The sequence below is a fragment of the Equus caballus genome, chromosome 13, assembly GCF_041296265.1.
Source record: "Equus caballus isolate H_3958 breed thoroughbred chromosome 13, TB-T2T, whole genome shotgun sequence".
NCBI lineage: Eukaryota > Metazoa > Chordata > Mammalia > Perissodactyla > Equidae > Equus > Equus caballus.
The window spans coordinates 50,091,341-50,114,637 of record NC_091696.1 but is presented as its reverse complement, the minus strand read 5'-3'; the positions used below and the strand labels follow the sequence as shown (position 1 = coordinate 50,114,637).

The window sequence follows — 23,297 nt, the reverse complement described above, 5'->3', positions numbered from 1 at the left end:
TTTTAAAATACTAAAAACGGAAAGCAGATTGGTAGTTGCTGGGGGCTGGGAGGAGGGAGTAATGAAGACAGATTGATTAACAGTAAGGGGTTCGTTTTGGAGTGATGGAAATGTTTTGGAACTAGATAGAAATGATGATTGCACAACATTGTGAATGTACTAAATGCCACTGAATTATTCCCTTTAAAATGGTTAATTTTGTTCTGTGAATTTCACCTTTAAAAATAATATAAAAAGTCCTAAAAAAACAAAAAATGCAAGCTCCTGCCTGCCTTTCCATTCAAGTTCATGTCTGGAGGCATTCATGGTGGGGTGTGACATGAATCGGCTCTTCTTCCACTCTGGCCTCTGGCCTCCCGTACCTGTCACAGTGTGAGTATGAGGAAAAGCAGGCGGAGAGGGACTCGTTGTACATCGGTCTCCGGTCATGGCAAAACCTAGGGATCCTGACCATCCTATGTTATAGGAACCTGGGGCTTGGTTGTTTGTTCTCTCCTCGCCTCCCGCCAAGGAGGAGTTGAGAGCTGCTTGTCCCACCCCCAACACCATCTCCCATCTTTGCAGAATACCCAGAGTGATCCCAAGAAATCTGAGAACCCCGATTTTTCATCACAACATCACACAAAAATTGGGGGAACAGTGCTTGCCCGCATCCAGTCCCAGCGAGTGGGCCCAAACAGCACCCGCTCCTCTACCCCAGGAAGCTTTCCCCATCCCCTCAGGACAACTCACACCCAGGAGACACGGAATCTAAAAAACAAAGTACAAACTTTATTTTGTTTCTTTATAAAGGCACCGTGGCCTCTTGGTTTTTTTCGCCTCGCTTTCTTAACAAAATATAATAGCTTCTCCTTGAACACAAAGACCTCAAAATTGTAAAACAAAAAACAAATCCAAAAAAAAAAACCAACAACAAACAAAACAAAGAGAGAGAGACGAAGACATTTTGGGGGTTGAAGATGGGACACCCAGAGGGAGAGGTGGGGGCTGGGTGGTGGTGGAGAGTGGCGAATCCTAGTGCTGAGACGGGTGGGGAGGGGGGAAGGGCAGCAGCAAATCCCAACCGAGAAGCAACGTAGACCCTCGGACCCCCAACCCAACCAGACCCCCACCCAGGTAAGTGCTTAAAGGAGAAAGAAGAAACCCAAAAAGAGGAGGGGGAGGAGAGTTAAAAACTGACGGTCGTAGGGCTGGCTCCGGGGAGGGCAAAAATACTTGGGGTTTTCTTGATTTTCCCTGTTCTTAAAAACACGTTTAAATGAAAAAATGCTTTTTGTCCGAGAGAGGCCAGGCACCCCAGTGTCAGCTCCCCACGCCCCGGCCGAGGCCCAGCCCCAGGTGTCCCGGTGGCTCCCACGCGCCTCTGCCACCCCACCCCGGGGACTTCGGGTTGGGTGGCTTCGCTCAAAGGTCGATTTACAGTATTGAAAAAGAGGTCATAAAAGAGACCCAAATGACGTCGTAATTTTGTAAAAATTCCTCACTCGTGCGCCCGCGTTTCTCCCTGTTGCTGCCCTGGCCCCCTCCAGCCCCCAGAAGGGAGAGGAGGGCTGGGGGTGGTCAGGGAAGCCCCCCGCTCCCCGCCGGCTCCTCCCGGCTCTGGTCCATGGCGTCGCTGTCCGATGCCTCCGAGTCAGAGGCGGTGTCCGAGGCGTGCGCCTCGGGGCAGCTGCGCACCGGCTTCACGATGACCGCTCGCCGCTGCTCCTCCTCCTGCTCCTGCCTTTCCTGGGTGCCCTCGATGTGCTGGATCGCCTGCAGGTCAGGCTGCAGTGAGGATGGCCGGGGGCACGCGGGAACCCACTGGCCATCCCCCACCCCTACACAACCCCCCCAGAAAGGTCCAGAAGTAAGCCTGGCAAAGCTCCCAACCGCTGGGGGCAGCCAGGGGAAGCAAAGTTTAGGAACCCCTCTGCTGAGCTGCAAACCCCTCCAGAGGTGACAGGGCAGGGCTGCGTGGAAGTCACAGGTGTCTTTCAAAGTCCGCCTGTTCCCTCGTGGAACGTCTTTGTTTTTAACTTTATTATTCACTTTGCTGGTTTTATGTGCAAGGAAAGTTCCAGGGGTTGACGAGCTTTTTTTCTGTTTGGGCTTTTTTGGTTTAGTTGTTTATTTCTTTATTTGTGACGTCCCTGGGTCTCCCAAAGGGTCCCTCACAAGGCTGGGCACAGCAGTGACTTTGGGCTTGACCCATACAGTGGATCATCTTTCTTCTTCCTCTGTATGGGCTTAACTGTCACCCTCCCAGCCACGGCCACCTCTACCCCCATCCCAGGTCCTAGGAGATGGAGGCAAGAGCAAGTTGTGGGCCAACCCAAGAGCTGGATGCAGGGACTCTGAAAGCAGTGGGCTCTGAGAGCAAAGGACCTCCTCAGTGAACCCCATGTGGAGGAAAGGAACGGGGTCTTCCCTCTGCCCCTCCCCTTCTCCACAGAGCCACCTTCCACCCGAGATACAGATGCAGGGAAGGAGACCCATCCGGCTTCCAGACCTTGCCCCCGCGACGCTCGAACCCCATCTCAGTTCCCTGCAGCCCCCCACTTTCTAATCTCCTCCAAAGGAGCTGTTCCCAGAGGATGACCCTGCTGCCCCCTCCCCGAGCCAGGTACCTGCACGATGGTGTCCAGGTTTTGCCGGGACGTGGAGACAGAGTTGATGACCGAGGAGGGGCCCATGGTGACGACGTTGATGTGGTGGGAGGGAGGGGGTGGCGGCGCCGGCACGATCACCGTGGGGTGGTGGGTGGGGGCCGGAGTGGGCAGGAGCTGCGAGGCAGAGGCCCTCAGTCTTCCTCCAGAGGTTCTGGGAGCTGCTCCTTCCCTTCCGTCCATCACGGAGAGGATGGGCCAGCCTTCCCAAACCATCTCCCTCTGCCAACCACCCCAGCCCACTGACCTCCTTCCCTCATAGGGAGCTGGCCAATTTGTGACCCCCCCCCCCCCCCCGCCACCACCCCGAGCTATCTTATTTTAAGAAACAAAGAAAAGGGGGCCTAGTGAGGGGCTTCCAGCCATCCGAGATCCCGCAGCCCCTTCACTCCCCAGTGCCAAGCAAGCACTTCAGCATCTAATAAATACAGTGGTGGTCAGCAGTTTAGACTCTGAATTTAGACAGCCAGGGTTCAAATCGCTAAGGATCTTGGGCAAGTTATTTAACCTTTCTGTGCCTCAATTTCCTCATCAGTAAACGAGTCATCACAGCTCAGGCCTGAGAAGGCTGCTATAAGGATTCATTGTAATAAAGTATGCAAGACACCTGGGAACCACGAATGTCTGCCTTAATAAGAGTTAGACCCTGGGCCTGCCCTGCTGGACGCCCGGAGGCACCGAGGCTGACTCTGAGAGTCCCTCCCGGGTACCACCTGCTCACCTGGGTCCGCAGGTGCTGCTGTTCCCGCTCCAGCTTCTCCTGGTGCAGCAGCCGCACCTGCTCCTGCTGCTGCTGCAGCTGCACCTGCTGTGCGATCACCTTGAGCTTTTCCGGGTACATGTGGGCCTCCAGCGAGCGCACCTGGGGGCGGAGCAGCAGGCTCAGGGGCAGGGCCCAGACCACACCCTAGCTCCTCCCCCTCCCTCCCCACGCTCTATCCTTCACAAAGCAGGCCATTCACTCCTGCTGCAAACCCTAGCATGCGCCGGCACCCTCGGGGTAGAGACCTGGGGTAGAGCCCAAAGTCCGACCATAGCCGCCAGGCCCGCCATGACTCATCTCTCCCGCCCTGGCCTCCCTCGGGCTGTGCTCACTACTGCCTCCAGGCCTTTCTTTGCCCTTGGTGTTCCCTCTGCCTGGTTAACTGTGAGACTTGGCCTCCCAAACTCGGCTCAAGTCACTTCCACAGAGAAGCCATGGGGCGGCCACTCTGGACCCAGGCCAAATCCCCCTCCTGATGCCCACCGCTGGCGCAGGGCCTTGATCACAGCTGCATTTTTACAATGTGAGATCCTTTGACTAATCTCCCCTACCCCTATGCACACAGCCCCAGGTGGACCCCCCACTCCTAGGCCTGGCACAAAGTTTTCAGGTGCTCCTGTAAATAACTGCTCAAAAGAAGCAGGGACAGGAGGAAAGGAAGAGAGATGGACAGGAACGCCCCTGCCCCATCCCGCCCACCTCACCTGCTCCTCCAGCATCATGCGCACCGAGCGCTCCTTGTCCAGCTGCTGCCGCAGCTCAATCATCTCCCGTCGCAAGTCTTCCGCCTTCTCATCCTCCCAGATGTCTGGTGAGCCAATGCCCTCATCCTTGTCTTCTGCCCGCCGCCGCTTGGGGGACGAGCCACTCAGTTCCTGGGGACCCCAAGGGGTCGGTGAGTGTGCCTTGACACCCCTATTCCACCACCAATAACGGGGAAGTCAGGGGGCCCCATCGCAGCCCCCAAAGCTGTCAAACCCAGGTGCACCAGCACCGGGGAGCCCCAATCTGCAAATCCAACAAACGGCCAAAGGCCAGAAAGGGAGGCAGAATGGACTCGCTTTCCAAAAGTCATGTGGTTCCTCCCAGAGCCCACTTCACTGCACGTGACCGATGGGTAAACTGAGGCCCAGGCAGGAAGGCAAGTGCCTGAAGTAGGCAGGTCAGTGGGGAAGATGGGACCTGCAGCCACATCAGAGTCCCAGGCCAGTGGTTGGACCCAGGGCACGCCCATGCCGGGGAGAGGGTGCCAGGAGCGGGGCAGGGTGCTGAGGCCTCCACAGCATGCTACCTGGATAAAGCGCTTGAGCTGTGTGTTCTGCTGCAGGAGCCTGGTCTTCTCCTGCTCCAGGGAGAAGATGTACTCAGCTGTCTGCTGGAGGATGGCTGCCTGAGGGCAGGAGGGACAAGTCAGGGGCCCTGGCTGGCAGTGTTTGCCGAAGCTCACTTCCTTCTCCTCACTTGAGCCCACCACCTCCCCCAGGAAGCCCTCACCCACCTTGCTGAGCTTCTCTCCGTCTGTGTGGGGGATGAGGGTCTTCAGGGACTGGAAGCCCGCGTTGATGCTCTGCATGCGTCTCCGCTCGTTGCTGTTGGCGATCTCCCGCCGAATCCGCCGCTCCTGGTCCCTCTGAGTCTCAGGCGTCAGTGGAATGTTGGCAAGGCTGCCAGGGAAGACAGAGACATGCTCAGGCTAGGCCCCCACCGTGCCCTGCCCCAGATGGGCCCGTCTTTACAGTTCGTCTCCAGAGGGCCCCGAGTGTAACTTGCATCCCTCCTGCTGCAAAAGATACCAAATCTGTCTGAGGCCCACAGATCAGGAGGTAATGGAGGATCCTGCTCTGGGATGCCTACGTGTCAGAATAAGCATGCAGACTCCAGGCCCTGGCCCCAGTGTCAGGCCAGCAGATTTAGGTGGGGCCCAGAAACCGGCATGGCTAACGAGAGTTCCTGTGATTCTGATGCAGATGGGCCCAGATGCTAATCGGAGACACCTGCTCCTGGGACACTTCTGAGCTCCCTGCTATGTATCTGGACCCCTCCTTCAGCGTCACAGGCGTAAGAACTGAGGAAGATGTTCCTCCTCCCTTCCCATCCTCACAGCCACATCTCTAGCCACAAACTCCTAGGCAAGCCCCCAGCCGTCCCCAGGCACGCTGCGCTAAGACTTCAAAGACAAGACAGGTACCATTCACTCCTGGAAGGGGACACCAGGCCAACTACCCCTGGGGACAGTTCTCCTCCAAGCCCACCCACCCCAGGAGGCAGGCCCACCCTGTGCCAGGGAGGTGAAGCTGCCAGCATGCAGTGAGCAATGTTATTGCATATTATGTGACTGCATCTTGGAAGAGCGGCAGCGAGTGGGGTGAGAGAGAAGGCAGCCAGCGGAAGGGGGCGAGGCCGAGGGCCAAGAGGCGTTGGCGGGAGGTAGAGACAGCAGCGGGGCCTGTAGGCCCAACGCCACTACTCCCGAGGGGTGGGCCTGTGTGTGGCCTGGAGGAGGCATGCCCCCCTTCCCAGCCCTCTCCTGCAACTGCCCCCGCCCCTGGCCTGATGGCTTCCAGATGCTGGGCTCCCAGAAGAGGCCACCAGCCCCACCCAAAGCCACAGCCCTGGCTTCCTTCTGAGGGGCCCTCACGGGGTGACCTGGGTGGCGAATGGGGAAAGGACTCTGGGCAGCCTTGTCCCATTGATGGGGGAGCCTGGGCTTAAGGAGGTAGCCAGGCCCCCATACCCATCCCCAGGTGGGAAGGAGTTTGCTCGCAAACCCAGGAGGGGACACATCTGCAACAGCTGGAGACAGTCTTGCCTCCCCCCCATCATAGGCCCACTCCATCTCTCCCACCTCAGCTCCCTGCGGGACCCTGAACTTGTCCTTTCCTTCCTGGGCCTCAGCCTCTTCTCCCGACAGAGAGGGTGGTCACCTGGGGGTGGGCTGGGAGGAGGCTCCACATCAGCCACTGCTGGGGGTCGACAAACAAGCCCTCTCCTCTACCTCCCACCCCCACCAAGGGCTGCTGGCCCTTGCCCCCAGAGTGCAGGTCCCTTGCAGGACCTTGGAATGTCAGCGCAGGAAAGGGTGCCCACAACTCCTACTTTATAGATGAGACTAAGGGCTTAGAGCGGGAAGGACATGGTTTTAGGGTCAGACAGTGGGGCATCTGGCTTTCCCACTTCTGGGCCAGAGGACCTCAGTTCTAGTTTCTCTGCCCTATAGTGGGGGTGACGGGTAGCTGGACTGAGAAAAGAGACGATGGCGGTCAGAGACCTGATATGCGGCCGCTTGCCTGCCCTTTGTGGGGAGGGCTCAGAACGGAGCCCAGGCTCCCGGGCCTGGCAGCACCCTCCAGACCTCTGCAGTGGGGGGATCAAAGAAGAGATGGGGAGGGATGTGCACAGGACGCCAAGCCACCAGGTGATGGAGATCTGTCTGGGAGCATCCCCGTCCCCCTCAGGAGAGATTCAGGGAAAAACCTCCACTCACCCAGTCCCTGAGTCCCTCCTTGTGATACCCAAAGGCCAGAGCTGACCAGTGGTAAAGGGTCAAAAAGGAACCACTTCCACCCTTGGGCCACCCTGAGTGCTGGCCCTTCCAGAAGGCCCACCTGGAGGGCCTAGCAACAGAATAATAAGTGAAAAAAAAAAGTCAGAACATGCTCAGGACTCGCTGTGCTGGGATTTTCTCATTGAATTGTCACAGTCTTCGTCTGGGTTATGTGGCCTCCTGATTCCTGTGAGATGAGGACAGAGGCTTGGCAAGGAAACAGCTACAGCAAGTGAGGGGGCTGGGACCTGAACTCTGATCCTAGAGCCCTGCGCCTACCCCAAGAGGTCTTGGGCCACAGAGCAGAGTGGGCTCTGCATTGTCCCAACAGACAGGTGACAGTTACCCCTACAGGAAGGACCAAGCACATGTATGCATTGCCATCGTGTTACTAATGCTTTTACATTCCTCCCTGTCTGAAACCCAGCATGGTGGCTGTGTTACAGTGAGGACTCCAGGGTCCTGGGAGGGGAAGTGACATGCCCAAGGTCAGGCAGCCAGACGGGGGCACAGAAGGCGCCTACAGACCCCAGAATTCAAGCTCTCCGCTGTCCCCTACTGCTGGTGCCCTCTACTGATGGCTCATGCACACCACCCACCGCTTACCAGAGCCTTTGTGTGTGGCCTCAGGAGGCAACACGCTTCCCTTCCTGACCAACGGTGGGACGAAGCCCAGAAGGGAAGTGACTTGCCCAAGTCACACCGTGACAGACGGGCAGAGCAGGGTGCAATTGCAAGGCACCTCCTGCCCTTCCCAGCCCCCACTGCCTCCAAGCAACTCCCCCACCAAAGCCAGAGCTCAGGGCACACCCCCCAACCAGCCAGCTCTTCTGTCCATGAAACCTGAGCCCTGGAGAGCTGACGTTCAGCCCCTCACTTCTCTCCAGGATGCCTATGAGCTGGGGAGACCAAAGGAGACCCCAGCCTGAAGGAGACCCCAGAAGGGAGAGTCCTGGTGCCCAAGCGGAGAGCAGGGGCCTGCCCCTCCTGCCTTTTCCAAATGTTCCATCCTGTCCCCTTTACCTCCATGTCCATCAGCCCAGCCTCCTGGTTCAGGAACCAGCTGCTAGTTAACTTCATGCAGACTTAAGTCCCAGAAAACAGACTTCACCCCAAAGCTATGATTCCTCATGAGGACTCAGGCTGCCACCAAGACCCTCAACTATAAGTCACTTAAATAGCCCTGGAAGTACCAGCTGAGTTTCTTTAATAGAATGCGGACTGACCAGGGGTTCTGATTGGTGGAATGTTGCCTAGCCAGGGATTCTCACTGGTGGAATCATGGCCAACCAGGCGTTCTGATTGCTGACCAACCAGAGGCTCCTATAAAATAGGAAAGCTAATTAGAATTTCCAGCTGATACTGTACTTGATAAAATGGACTTTTCTGCAAATGTCTGAAAGTTTCTTACATTTCCTTCTGAGTTTTGCAGAAGTAAACATGATTTACAGTATTGTAAGGTCCTCCACCCCGTCCACATCAACTTCTGACGCTCCAGGTGAGCAGGGAAGGCGGCCAGGTCCACTGACACCAAGTGTCTCTTGCATCTTTCCCTCCCTGACTGCCCTCTGACAGCCAGTCTCCTGGGGCTGGGCACCCATTGGCGAATGAACAGTTTGGGTACCTGTTCAGCCTCAGGTGCCAAGACCAGAGCTGCCAGTCTACTACCAGAGTACCCCCAGACAAGCCCCTAGGAATAATGCTGGCATCCCACCCAGAAGCTCAGGAGGAGGGAGCACGCTCTTCCAGTCTAGATCCTGACCTGAACCTGTCCCTCCCGCCCAGCCCAAGGGCCCTGGGTATCCCCCATCCCTACATCCCTTGCCCAAGTTAGCCTCAAATTGGCCAGGGAGAACTCTCATCTCACACTGCCCTGAAGTCACTCACCCACCGGTGAGACAACATCACACAGTCAGAGGTAGGAAAGCCCACACGGGATTTCTCCCATACCCCAAAAGGAGGACAAGAGGGAGGAAGATCACCCTCACCAAGAGGCCCAAGGCACTCATCCTTCCCTCGCAGCAGGCACTGAAGCAGCCTGGGGCCCTTGCCCCCTCACACTCCAACCAGCCTGCCACCCCTGCCCTCCGTCCCAGAACACACCACATCCAGGCTAGTCCCATCAGAAACACCCCCTCCCCACGGCTTCTCCAGCCTCTCAGAGGGAGCCCCGTACTGGGTTCAAGTGCAAACTCCAGCCCTGCTTATTAGCAGTGGAACCCTAAGCTTAGCCACTTCATCTCTTGGAGCCTCAGTTTCCCCATCTGTAAAATGGGGGTATACTGCCTGGCTTCATAGGGTGGTGGTGAAGTTTAAGAGATGGAGGAGAAACAGAGCGAGAGACTGAGGAAAACAGGCTGCCTTGTTTGTCCAGAGTCTGTGTACCCAGAACTCCAGGAGAAACCAGGGATCTCTCTCAAAGGGCTGACAAAACCCTTGAGCACCGAGACTTCGAGCTCTTAGGACAGAGGCCAGTTCTGGTTCATTGTGGTATCTTCGGTCCCAGCACAAAGTAGGTGCCTCGTAAATCGGGATCAGGGACTCGACACACCCTCCAAGGCTCCTAATTGTCCTCTAACTCCTCTGAGGGGAGCTGGCCTCCTTCCCTCAACCACGGGCAGTAGGTAAACTCTTTAAGACCACCATGCTTCTAAGAGTTTTGAGTGCCATTTTAACAGCTGCCAGGCACTTTCCAATACACACAGCCACACTTCCCAGGTGCTCCATCTGACAAGGGCTGAGAGCAGTTAGGCGACAGGTCCAAAACCACAGAGCTTGCACGGGTGCCCGCTGTACAGCACGGCCCCCTCTGGTAGGTCTGGGAGATGGAGGAGAGAGGCAGGGAGTCCTGCTAGTCACTAAGGGATGGAACAAAGTCAGCCAGCCTGAGAAGCAAGTCCATCGAGCCAGAAGGTCCCTCCCAACCCACAACACTTGATCCCCAACAGGTCTCCCACCTCAGGCGGCAGCCCCCTTCTGAGAAAACAAATCCAGAGGCCCCAAGTCTATACCCAGTGCACAGGCTGACCACTGTCCCGTAGCCAGGCAGGCTGAGCACATCCTCATGCCCAACCCTGGAGGGTTTGGCCCCTGGGGAACAGCTGGACTCCTCCGAAGAGGGGTTTGGGACAGAGACAGAGTGAAGCCAGAGCCCTAGGGGGCCCAGAGAGGACTGAGCCAAGGCCCAAGCCTGGTGGCCAGAGGGCCCCAGGGTGCCAAGCCTGCCCAGGCTCAGGCCTGGAATGTTCTCTTTAGCACCTGGAGCAGCTCACCCCACCCCTCACTGCCCAGCCCTCCCCTGAGCAACCAGCAGCTCCTGTAAGAACAGAGGCTCAGGGTTCAAGTGCCAGCCCCACCACTTGCTGTAGCTGTCCGCTTCCCAAGCCTGTGTCCTCATCCTACAGAGGAATCATACAGCCAGTTAACTCAGAGGAAGATCGTGACCATTCAGTGAAAAAAAATCTAGCAAAATGAGTCCCTAGAACATATTAAGAGCTCCACTTTTTTTTTTTTTCTAACCTATTACAGCTAAAGCCTCCAGGTGGACCTTCTGGAAGGGCCAGCACTCAGGGGAGCCCGGCTGGCTGCTCACTACCCTGGCCCGTCCACCCTGACCTGGAGAGTAGTTAAGGTGGGGAGCTCTAGGGCGGGGTGTGTGTATCCACGTGTGCAGCCACCTTCCTCAAACCTGCTTTCCGCACCCCCTAGTGTCCACCAGCCTGGGCCACCCCGCCCAGGGCTCCTCCTCCCTCAATCGCCGCCCTGCCTGCCCGGGGCAGCGGAGCACGTGGCCCCAGCCCTGGGGAGCCATTTCGCTCCTAGAGCAGCGCGGCAGAAAAGGGGCCGCAGGTTCCAAACTTGGGCACGCAGAAGAACCCCTCACGAACCCCTCCCACGCAGCACCCCCATCCGCGGACTGTGTTCAATATGCAGATGCCCAGGCCCTTCTCCTAGGGATCGGAGTTGCGGGCATGTGCATTTTAACAAGTGCCCAGGGTGATTCGGGTGCAGGTGGCACACGAACCCGTCACCCTTTGGTAAAGAGTGTATCTGGAGCAACCCGGGCCACACGTAGAAAGCGGCTCCTGCGGAGGGCTGCGGACCTTGGACCACCCACCCACCCGGCTGGAACACCGGACGCTTTCCGTTTATGGCTGGGGGGAGGGGCGTGGAATGAGAAAGTTTGCAGCGGAGACCCACGTGTGACGGACAGCGGTCTCGTGAAGCTAGGGGCTGCCTCTGGCGCCCCCTCCCCCAAAAGCCCCCCAACCCGGCCTGCCTCGCCCATCCAGCTCGCGGGGACCGAGCTTTGTGCGGGGAAAGCGTGGCCCAGGCGCGCCTACAACTCCCACAATGCCGCACCCGCGGGGCGCGCAGAACTACAGCTCCCGCGAGGCGACGCGCCGAGGTCCGCCTACTCCAAGAGGGCTGCAGAGTCACGTCCAGGCCTCGCTAGTAAACAGCGCCCAGGCGCGGGCAGCGAGCGAGAGAGCCGCCGCCAACGTGCCCAGGTCCGCGGCGCCCCCGGCCGGCAGCGCCGGCCCCTCGGGTCCCGCCCACCCCCGCACCCCACGCGAGCACGCCCCGCGACCCCCCTGCAGCCCCGCTCCCTGCAAACACGCACACCACCCGGCTCCCCGCCCCCCCCCGCACCCGGAGCCGCGGCGTGGCTGCATTGTAACCGCCCGCGCCCCGGCCCCACGCGCGCCCCAGGCCCCCCAGGCTCCCTTGGAGGAGAGAGCCCAGAGAGAGCGAGGAAGGAGGGAGAGGAAGGAAGCCGCCGCGGGAGGGGGGAGGAGGAAGCGCGGGGGGGAAAGCCACCAGCACCAAGCATGGCCGGGACTGCTGCAGAACCACGTGGGTCTGTTTGCAATTTACAAACGTCGCGACTCGCCCGCCTGCAGCGGACAAAAGTGACCGGGGCCACTCGGGGCCCCCACGGTCCGAGGGAGGAGGGTCCCCAGGCGGCGGGAGCCCGGCGAGCGGGGCTGCAGCCGCCCCGGAGGCTAAGAAAGGCGAGCGGGGTCGGCGGCGCGGGCCATGCGTGCGCACACACGCGCCCGCCCGAGCTGGCTGGCCGGGGGCTGCAATCGTGGGAAGGGGTTGGGGGGGAGGAGGAGTACACACCTACAGAGCCCTCCTATCACTTCTTTCTCTGTTTTCCTGAAATGTTGCAAAGAGGGCACCTTCTGAGTGGGCACCATAAAATACTCCATAGCGATCGGCCCCCCTCCTCTGCACGAGCCGGGTCCCGCGGTCCGCCGGAGAATGCAAGATGGAAATCCGAATCAAAGGGCAGCGCCGGACGGAGGTGCAGAATCGGCCGGTCCCAGATGCTGGCGGCGGCGGCGGCGAGGGGAGGGAGGCGGGCGGGAGGGGCGGGAGGGAGGTCTCTCCGGCCTGCCTCCCCGGGCGTGTGTATGTGTGTGTGTGTTTGCAGCTGATCAGATGTCTGTTTCAAGGCGGGAAACAGCTGGTGAAAACTCAGCACTCCCCCGGCCTCCTTCCGCGGAGTAAGGAATTGCATGTAAACAAAGGACTATTTGCAGCGCCCCCAGGGCGGCGCGAGGCCGGGGCGTGAGGGGCGCGGACCCCTGGGGGCCGGTGGCAGCCGAGGTCTGCGGGCCTCCCCCGCGGCTCAGGGAGCTGGGGGCCGCGGGCCGGCTGGGGGGGCGCGGCGTGAATGGAGCGAGCTGCGGCCGAGCTACATGCGCCACTATGGGTGATGAGGTCCATCAGCTGACAGGTTGGCAAGCGTTGCAAAAAAAAAAAGGCCAGCCACCGAGAGGGAGCCCAACCCGTGCGCCCGGGGTCCAGCGGGGACTGCCCGGTGGTGCAGGGTCTGCGCGCTCGGCGGCCCGCGGGGGCGGGGGATGCGCAGCTGGGCCCGGCGTGTGGCGCCGGTGGCGGCAAAGGCGGCCTGGGGTGCTGCTCGGGGCTTTTTCTTTTTCACTATTTCAACTGCACGGAGAGGAGCCGCTCTGGCGCGCTCCCTCCGAGCCCAGGGCCCCCTGGAAACTTGCGTCACAGCCACCGCTTCCCACATGTAACTTGGGGCCGACTTCGGAGGCCAGCCAGCCTCCTCCCTCTCTCCCTCCCTGCCCAGCTGCCCGCCGCTGGCCGCCCGGCCCGGGCTCCGGAGCCTGGGAATCCCAGAGCCGGGGAGGGGAGGGCAAAGAGGGGAGCGCCGGGCGCCTCGGATCCTGGAGCTGCCCTAGGAAGAGGGGGCCCCGGCGGGGAGGGAACGGTGGAGGCGGGCCAGGACGGCAGCGGCCACGGGGGCAGGCTGCCAGCGCGGCCAGGAGGTCTGGTGGCTGCTACCGGCTTCCCTTCTATCCTCCCCACCACTTGCCCCGTCCGCGGGGAGACTCGACGGCGGGAGGCCTGCCCCAGCGTAGCCGGAGCAGGCGGAAGGCTGCAACTGCTCATTCATGGCGAAGCCAGTGCGGGACTTGCTCCTCCGCCAGGGTGCGCTCTCTACTAGGGGTGATTGCCTGGGGCGCGGGAGGGCGGGAGGAAGGGACGCGGTGGCGGCGAGCTTCCGTCGTCCCCTCCCCTGGCTCCTGGAGGGTTGGCCCCTGTCTCAGGAAGACCACGCCTGCCTTGGAATGTCCTCCCTCCTGCCCACCGCCTTTCCCAATCTCATCCGCCTTCGAGGTTCCTCCCAAATCGCGCCTCCTAATTGAAACACTAACAACAAGGATTACTGTTATTATTAGGAAATGTTGTTAGATATTGCAAGCACCTTGTAGATGCCAAGTAGTTTTGCATGCATGTTTTCCAATCCTTAAAGCAACCTGCTGGGCAGTTTCCCTAAGTACAGACCCCAGACCGCTTAATATAACAGTCACTGGGAGGCTTCGTTGTGGGGACAGGGAATGTGGCGAGGAAATGACGACATCTGGGAGACAACATATGATAGAGGGCCACAGAACTATGTACACTGAGCAATGTCTACAGATCCTGAATGAATGAATGAAAGCTGGGAGAATGAATGCTCTTTCTTCTACAGAACTGCCCTGAGGGAGCCTGGTTCCCTGTGAGCATGCTCTCACTCAGACTGGCCTCACCATTTCTGCCAAAGGCTCCATCTCATCGAAAGTCCTTGGTGTCTCAGATGCACGAACCCAGGGGCCAGACCAGTGGCATAGTAGTTGGGTTCCAGTGCTCCACTTCGGTGGCCGGGGGTTACCCGTTTGGATCCGGCCATGGACCTACATACCATTTATCAGGCTATGCTGTGGCAGGCATTCCATATATAAAAAATAGAGGGAGATGGGCACGGATGTTAGGTCAGGACCACTCCTCCTCAACAAAAAGAGGAGGACTGGCGAGGGTGTTAGCTCAGGGCTAATCTTCCTTAAAAAAAAGGGAACCAGATACACAAACCCAACCCCCCCTGCACTGGCTGCTCAGCCAGCTCCTGCCCCAAGGCCTGAAATACCATCACTGTCCCCGCTCCCTGCTCTCACCCATCACTTACCCCTCTTTACAGTAAAAGCACAAGAAGTCCCCAAACTCCAGGCTGTCCCCTATTCCCAAGAGGCTCTGTACATCCCTTAGTCTGACCCCATCCCCCCCTCTTCCCAACTCCTAAACTCAGTCCGCTGTGCACTCTGGAGCCCTCAGAGTGTTCAGCACAACCCCTTAGATCCTCGACCTCTGACTCTCCCCATCAGCTGCTTGCTCTAAATAAGGGGTCAGCAAACCTTTTCTGTAAAGGGCACCTTAAAGTTAGTTGTATAGTTTCCTATTGCTACTGTAACAAATTGCCACAAACTTAGTGGCTTAAAACAACATAAAGGTATTCTCTGGAAGTCAGAAGTCCAAATGGGTTATATTTGGGTGAAATCAAGGTGTCAGCAGGGCTGGTTCCTTCTGGGGCTCCAGGGAAAAATCCATTTCCCTGCCTTTCCCAACTTCTCGAGGCTGGCCCTGTTCCTTGGCTCGTGGCCCCCTCCTCCGTCTTCAAAGTGTATCACTTCAGCATCTGCTTCTTTCATCGCATCTTCCTTCTCTGACCCGCGTGTCTCCCTTTTATGATGACCTTGGGCCTACCCAGTTAGTCCAGAGTAATCTCCCCATCTCAAGATCCTTAACTTCGTCGCATCTTCAAAGCCTCTTTTGTTATGCAAGGTGGCATTCACAGGTACCAGGGTTTAGGATGCAAACATCTCGGGGTACCATTATTTGGTCTCCCACACCATTCTTATTTTGTGGGCCATACAAAACCAGGCAGACGTTACAATATGCCCCAGCAATTCCACTCCTAAGCATACATCCAAAGAAATGAAAACAGTGACTCAGACAGATCATTATACACCAGTGTTCACAGCAGCCTTATTCACAATAGCCAAATGGTATGAACAACCCAGTGTCCATCAAGTGAGGAACGGATAAACAAGATGTGGTCCATCCATGCAGTGGAATATTATTCAGCTTTTTATATATACATTTTGTGTGTGTGTGTGAGAAAGATTGTCCCTGAGCTAACATTTGTGTCAATCTTCTTCCATTTTGTATATGGGATGCCACCACAGCATGGCTTGATGAGCAGTGTAGGTCCACACCCGGGATCCAGACCCACAAACCCTGGGCTGCCAAAGTAGAACACATGAACTTAACCGCTACACCACTGGGCCGGCCCTTATTCAGCTTTAAAAGGAATGAAGATCTGTTACATACTACAACATGGATGAACCTTGAAAACATTATGCTCAGTGAGATAAGCCTGACACAAAAGGTCACATATGATTCCATTTATATGAAATATCTAAAATAGGCAAATTCATAGAGACAGAAAATAGACTAGAGGTTACCAGGTGCTGGGGGGATGGGTGACTGGGGAGTTATTGCTTATTGGGTATGAAGTTTCTGTTTAGGGTGATGGAAAATGTTGGAAATAGATAGTAGTGATGGCTGCACAGCATTGTCAATGTAATTAATGCACTGAATTGTATATATTGTGAATACATGTATTTACATGTAATTACATTGTATGTAAATGTAACTTTAAAATGGTTAAAATGCCAAATTTTATCTTACACATATTTTTGTTGTAAATGCCTTTAAGTAGATTCCGACTCCTAGTGACCCTGTGTACAGCAGAGCAGAACCCTGCCTGGTCTTTCTGCGCCATCCTCTCACCTTCCAGCACTCTATCAGACAATGCTTCACTGCTATTCAGAGTTTTCGTGGCCAATTTTTTCAGAAGTGGGTGGCCAAGTCCTTCTTCCTAGTGTGCCTTAGTCTGGAAGCTCCACTGAAACCTGTCCACCATGGGGGACCCTGATGGTATTTGACATACTGATGGCATACCTTTTAGTGTCACAGCAACACGCAGCCACCACAGTGTGACAACCGACAGACGAGCGGTGTGGTTCCCTGACTAGGAAACAAACCCCCAGCCACAGCGGTGAGAGTGCCAAATCTTAACCACTAGACCATCAGGGCTGACTATATACATTTTACCACAATAAGAGAAATTAATAAACAATAACAAAAATGGTCAATGGGCCCAACCCCATTGGTCCAACCACGGCCTTGCCCCTTTATCTTCTCACTTCCCTCCTTATCCAGCTTAGAGTTCACAGCCCATCAATATAGTTCTCTTGCATACCCTCTTCTTTGCAAGTCTAACCTCGCCTGCTCTGCCTCTAACCCCCAGGGCTGAACAGGACTGGGAAAAGGAAGCCCCACAGCCTCGCTGACAGGTCTTCTTTTTAAATGCCGGACCAAGACCCTCGAGTGGGTCCTTGAACGGCTGGCGATCCCTTCCTATTGCCCTGGTCCAATCTCCCTTCCACCTTCTCCCGTCTCCTCCTCCTCCCCACCTCACTCTCAGCTCATGACCTCACGTCCTGTTTCTCAGAAAATGGAAGCAATTTGAAGAGAAATCCCACGTGCTCCGTCACCACCTCTGCCTCCCTACCTGTCCCTGAGTCTGCATGAATGTCTGTGCTCTGTGCCTGCATGGGGAACCCTCCACAGGTGTCGTTTGAAGCTATCTCTCAAGCAGCTGTCTGCTCTCCTGCATCTCGCTGTGTGCCCTTTATGGGAGGTCCCCAGCACCAAGAATAAGCCGTCCTTATTCCCACTGAGAAAACAAAACCCCACGCCCCCGACACCCCCTTCCAGCCACCACCCTCCCTGCTCTCCTTCGGGGCAGAACTCCCCAAGGTGGGTGCTTATGATCCCTCCCCGCTTCCCTCCTACTCATCCGCCCCCTAGGCTCCATGAAAACTGCTCTCTATAGAGTCACTGGTGACCTCCAAGGAGCTCTGGTTTCTGTCTTCACCAAAACGGATCTTGAAATTCTTTTTTGCTTGACATCTGGGACACCCCTAGGCCACACTCCTCGGACCTCATCTCTGTCTACACACGTTCCCTGCTCTTCAGACAAGAGTTCCAGAAAGGACTAGAAGCCTTGCAGAGTGGTTCAGAATCCAGGCTCTGTCTGAACCCCAGTTCCAGGGTGACCCCAGGCGAAACCCTCAACCTGACTCAGCTTCCTCAAAAAACAGAGGCTGGGGGCTGGCCTGGTGGCGTAGTGGTTAAGTTCGCGTGCTCTGCTTTGGCGGCCTGGCGTTCTTGGGTACGAATCCCAGGCATAGACCTACACACCACTCATCAGGCCATGTTGTGGTCGCATCCCACATATAAAATAGAGGAAGATTGGCACAGATGTTAGCTCAGGGACAATCTTCCTCACCAAAACAAAAACAAAAACAGAGGCCGTACAGCGCCTAGCTTACAGGGTGTCATGGGAAATTGGTGACACACCTGGCATGTCACAGCATCAGTAAGTGGTAGTTGCTATCATCACTGGTACTGGATTGCCATGGGTGGCTGTGGCCAGAGGTGTCTGAGCTGGCCCAGGGAGAATGACAGGGTTTGGAGGGACAGAGGCGGGGCTGGCTTTCCCCCCTCCCCTGCTAAAACTTTCCCCAGCTGCAAGAGAGCAAGCATGTTATAAGGTTCTTTGCATTGAACGGGGCGCTCACCTGCTTTACAGGAGAAATGCCCCCGCACAGGATCAGGTGCTGTGAAAATCAGCCCACAGACCACTTGTCCTTTAAAAGGGGAGTTTCTGTAAAGAGTGTAATCAAATAACTGCCCATGGACGATGTGTTAGAAATGCAGATTATCATCCACTGAGCTAGCACCCAGCTCCCTTTCTTCCCACTTGCTCCCCTTCCCCCAGCCTTGCCCCCAAATTCCAGGTAAGAGGATTGGATGAGAGTCATCAACAGGCTTTAGTGATGAAGGGATATATAAAATGTGGTCTATCCATACAGTGGAGTATTAGCCACAAAAACATATGAAGTACTGATACACACGCCACAACATGGATGACCCTGAAAACATGCTAAGTGACAGAAGCCAGTCACAAAAGGCCACATACTGTGTGATTCCATTATACAAACTGTCCAGAATAGACAAATCCATAGAGACAGGAAGTAAAGGAATGGTTGCCAGGAGCTAGGGGGAGGAAAGAATGGGGAGTGACTGCTAATGGGTACAGGGTTTCTCTTTGCGGTGACAAAATTGTTCTGAAATTGACTGTAATGATGGTTGCACAAATTCCGTGATGTACTAAACACATTGACTTGTACTCTTTAAATCAGTGAGTTGTATGGTAAGTGAATGATATCTCAATAAAGTTGATAAACAAAAAAGGAATGGAGTACTGATATCTGCTACAACATGGATGAACCTTGAGGACATTATGTTCAGTGACAGAAGACAGAAGTAAAAGGCCACATATTGTACAATTCCATTTCTATGAAATGTCCAGAATAGGCAAATCCATAGAGACAGAAGGCAGATTAGTGGCTGTCAGGGAATGAGAAGGAGTCAGAGGGAAAAGGGAAGGGACTGCTAATAGGTATGGGGGGCTTCTTTGCAGGCTGATGAAAATGTTCCCAAGTTGAGTATGGTCGTGGGTGCACAACCTGTGAATACACTAATAATTGTACACTTTACTTAGGTGAATAATATGGTATGTGAATTACATCTAATAAAGCCATTATTTAAAAACATCTTTGGGGCCAGCCCCATGGCATAGTGGTTACCTTTAGTGCACTCCACTTTGGCGACCTGGGTTTGCGGGTTCAGATCCTGGGCGTGGACCTACACCACTTGTCAGCCATGCTGTAGCAGTGGCCCACATATAAAATAGAGGAAGATTGGCACAGATGTTAGCTCAGGGCGAATCTTCCTCAGCAAAATAAATACAGCTTTATTGACCCTAAAGATGGCCAGAAATCCAGAGAGCCCCAGAAATCATGGGATCCCCCAGATCCTAGATCTGAAGGTTTCAGGGCTCCTTTCTTCGGCCAAAATGGGACCTGGTTGCTCTGATGGTGCCATCAGCACAACCTTTCTCAGAACAAACCTGCCCTCATCCCAGGCTGGTTGGAAATTAGTGTGAGTCATGTGAGCCCCAAAAAGGGGGATTTAACCTGTGGCCAGGAGGGAGGACTGGCAGCACAGGCGGCTGCTGCAGGCTTGACTCTATGTAGCACCCGTGTGGAGGGGGAATCAATTTTTCTCATTTTTAAACTTTTGTGTACACGTGTATCTAGAATACTGTTCTTTTGGGACAGATGATGTATTCGTTTCCTGTTGCTGCGTAACAAATTTCCACAAATTTATTGCCTTAAAACAGCACGGTTGATTACTGCACAGTTCAGGAGGTCAGAGGGCCAGCACGGTGTGGCTGGGTTCTCTGCTCGCCAGCTGAAATCCAGGGGTTGGCCAGCGCTGCAATCTCATCTGGGGCTTGGATCCTCTTCCAAGCTCACTGGTTGTCAGCAGAATTCAGTTCCTCACAGCTGTAGGACTGAGGTCCCCATTGTCTTGCTGGCTGTCAGCTGGGGACTGCTCTGAGTGACTAGAGGCCATTCTCAGGTCTCTGCCCTGTGGCCCCCTCCATCTGAGCAACAGAGGGTGTCCCATACGTTGATCCTTCTCCTGCTTCAAATCTCTCTCATTTCCTCTTCCACAAGCAGCCAGAGAAAACTCTCTATTTTTAAAGGGCTGGTGTGATTAGGGCAGGCCCACCTGGATAAATTCTCTGTATGTGCCGTATAACACAACCTAACCACGATGTGATACCACATTCACAGGTTCTGCCCACGCTCAGTGGGAGGGGAGTGGACAAGGGCAAAGATCACTGGAGGTTCTAGGAGAATTCTGCCACCACAGATGGAGAGAACATGAAGGATGTACAAAGAGAGTTAAGGGACTTCCCTAAGGACACACAGAGAACTGGAGATGGAACCTAAACCAGAATCGAGGGCCCCAACCCGAATTTGAGGCTTCTTCCTGTACACAAATATGCAAAGAGTGGGGAGAGGGACCAGATGGCCTTTCAGGCCCCAGCATGCTGTGGTGCACATGGGGAACCCCAGCCTGCATGGAGGGGTGGGGGGCCGGGGGCGATAGTGGATGCCAGCTGTTGGAACAGGGATGAGGCCCTATAGAAGCAAAAAGTCCCAGGTGGGAAAGGATCTTGAATGCTCCAAGGAAGGCAGATTGGGGGTCAGATGCCCCTATTGGGGTTTGGAGCAAATCCCAATATCCACCAGTGCCCTAGCCCCCTTTCCTGCCCTAGCCACAGGGAGATCTCTGGGCCAACAAGGCTGGGGTCCCCCAACCACTAGAGGGCGCCCAGCACACACCATGCCTTGTGGGCAGGCAGCGCGTGAACACATTTGGGGAACCCAAGGCAGGCACCCTGGGGAGGTGCTGACCGCCAGCCTCCCCACACCCACAAGGCCCTACATTTCCCTGGGGCACCAGGGTCCCGAAGGCCCTGACCTCTCGATGCCCACTTCCTTCGACCAGCCCGATCTGATTCACTTTGTTCATAAGCAAGCCCTTGCAAAGGGGTCAGGAGTCCACCTGGGGGTGCCCCCATGCCCTCTCTCTGGCCCTGCTCCCCATGTTCCCAGGCCCCTGGGTGGGCTCCTGCCCTCACCTCTCCCCTCCCTCCATCGGCCTGCCCTGTCCCGGGTCTCCTCAGCTTTCAGACCCTCCTCCTCCACACTCCATAGGAATGTTTTCACCTCCCAAAAGTCGGGGACTTTTCCCCCAGGGAAACGTCTCTGCTCTTCAACATGGCAACAAGGAGGAACCAGGTACTGTGCTTCAATTAGGCGCATTCCCTTTATGAAAATTCAATGTATGGCCACCCGGCTGGACTGGTTTGGTTTTAGACAGAAATGGCTGTCTGACCGCTTCCTCAGTTGATTCTCTGTAAGCAGATGGGACAGTTATAACCATCTCACTGGGCAGACCAGGAACTCGAGGCATGGGGTACAGGTGGGACCTGACACCCAGCCTGGGCCCTTCCTACCAGGGTGTGCAGGGGGAAGGGGAGGACAGAAACTCAGGGCCTCTGGTCAATAGAAAAGGAGAGTAAGTCAGCCCAGGGACCAAGGGGGTGCAGCCAGAGAGGGCCAAGTGTCAGCAGAGGTGCCCAAGAAACTGAGAGGGAGCATTTGGGGTTCAGGAGAAAGGCAGGAAGCAGAGGGATATAGGAAGAGGACAACTGGGGGTGCTCTTGAGCTGGGAGAGGATGTCCAGTGTCATCCTCCTCCTTCTCGGGCAGTCGCCTCTCCTCCAGAGGAGTGAACAGAGGTGAGGGAGAGAAGGCAGGATGTTAAATCCCATTTGAGGCTGGAAAAGGACAGGCTGGGACTGGCCAGGTCAGGGGAGGGAGAGAGGCTGCTCTGATAAAAAAGCAGACCTGGTGGGCTGTGAAGGAGGGGGCAGACAGGAAAACAGGAGTAGCTGTCCCTGGGGCGGGGTGGGCTCAGAGCCCAGTGTGTGGGGAGACACATGTGTACGTGAGCACGAGTGGTCTGTGCCCACCGTGGGCCAGATGCTGCTCTGGCAGCCTTACTTGCATTTGCTGTCTCATTCTCATTGCAGCACCCGAGTCCTAGTGACCAAGATCATCCTGGTGGTCAGTGCCAGTGCTGGTGGCCTTCAGAGTCCTCACGACTGCCTGTGCTGCTGTCCCGCAAGACAGCTTCCAGGCCAGCCCCAGGACTCCAGACTTCACCTGGTACTGGCAGCCCAGCCCTGGCCAGGTAAGGTCGGATACAAGAGGGGAGCCAGCCTGGGTGCGGTGAAGGATGTGGAGGGAGAAAACCGGTCTTCGTGAAAGGGCAAGGTCAAGGACACGGTGATAGAGAACCCACATGCTGTGGTCGACTGTCGGTGCCCAAACCAAGGAACAACTGGAGGGCGGGAAGATTCCAGCTTCAAGTCTGGGCAGACAGGGAGGAAGGAGGGAGGTAAGATCTCCAGAGGGGAACCGGCTGGAGTAAAGGGACTGGTTTCAGGACCGCTCTCTCCTCCCCCAGCACCTCTGGACCTCGAGCCCATTTCCGGCTCTGCTGCTGCCGCCACCAGCACACGGGGAGTTAACGTCTGTCTGGTGCAGTGGCCTGAGCAGCAGCGGCAGCAGCAGCAGCGGTGCCAGTAACTCAGAAGCTGAAATGTGAGAAGCAGGAGGAGAGGGCCAGGGCTGGGAAAGGCTGAACAGCAGCGGCCAGGAGAGAGGGTTTCCCTGGCAGGAGCCCGCGGCTCCGCTCCGGCAGCCAGAGGAGGTCCTCCCCTCTCCTGCCTCAGGCCGATGGCCGTGGCACCCACTTAGGGGGCTCCACCATCACCGACAGCACCCAAGCCCTTGGGGCAGCAGGTCCATGCTGCAGATCTGGGGAAGGGGTGGGCCGTGCCCAGGGGACCAACAGAGACTGCATTGGGCCCTGCCCAGTTTTGCCGGAAGCACTGGGTGGGGAGACGGGCAGAGGGCAGAGAGGGAGGAGGACGCAGAGGTCCCCTGGGGCCCCGATCTCAGAGGCCTGGCCTTCCCCCTCCTTGGCCAGAACTGAGTCATGGGAGCCTCCCGCTGCTCCAGGGGCAGGGAGACGCACAAAGCTCCCCACTCCCTCCCCGGGCCCGCTGCAAGCTTGCCTTTGCAGTGAGGACTGACTGTGCCTCCCAAGTGTGTGCGAGGTGCTGGGCACTGTGTGAGCACCCCATCTCCCATCTCTTAGTCAATCCCACAACCACGGTACCAGTGTCTCAGTAGGTATATAATTGTGACCCCCATTATAGATGAGCAAACGGAAGCTCAGAGAAGTTCAGAAACTTGCCCGAAGCCACAAAGCCAGGGTGACAAAGCTGACTTGAACCTGGGCTTATCTGATGGCAGGACTCAAACGCTTGCCCACCATGACCTGAGGGAAGGTGGAAGAAGCAGAGTTCACTAGCAGGTGAACACATGTCTATGTGCCAATCCAAGAAGGCAAGAGATGAAAGCCAG

At 56.3% G+C, this 23,297-nt stretch overlaps 1 protein-coding gene across 4 annotated transcripts in view; it reads right to left on the bottom strand.

Annotated features, from left to right (window-relative positions):
* Window positions 1-751: 751 nt before the first annotated feature.
* The window catches only part of TFAP4 (transcription factor AP-4), a 50,398-nt gene continuing 27,852 nt past the window's right edge, over window positions 752-23,297 (bottom strand). For 2 of the 4 annotated variants that reach the window (XM_070232324.1, XM_070232323.1), the window contains 6 exons: window positions 4,910-5,075; window positions 4,703-4,801; window positions 4,116-4,286; window positions 3,370-3,510; window positions 2,610-2,765; window positions 752-1,755 (listed from right to left, as the gene is read on the bottom strand). In XM_070232324.1, the coding sequence (XP_070088425.1) occupies window positions 1,561-1,755; window positions 2,610-2,765; window positions 3,370-3,510; window positions 4,116-4,286; window positions 4,703-4,801; window positions 4,910-4,984 (837 nt within the window). In that variant the 5' untranslated portion in view covers window positions 4,985-5,075 and the 3' untranslated portion in view covers window positions 752-1,560. Of the gene's footprint in view, window positions 1,756-2,609; window positions 2,766-3,369; window positions 3,511-4,115; window positions 4,287-4,702; window positions 4,802-4,909; window positions 5,076-11,317; window positions 11,510-12,082; window positions 13,444-23,297 lie in introns of those variants that run through there. The other 2 variants (XM_001499442.7, XM_070232325.1) reach the window with 2 other exon arrangements.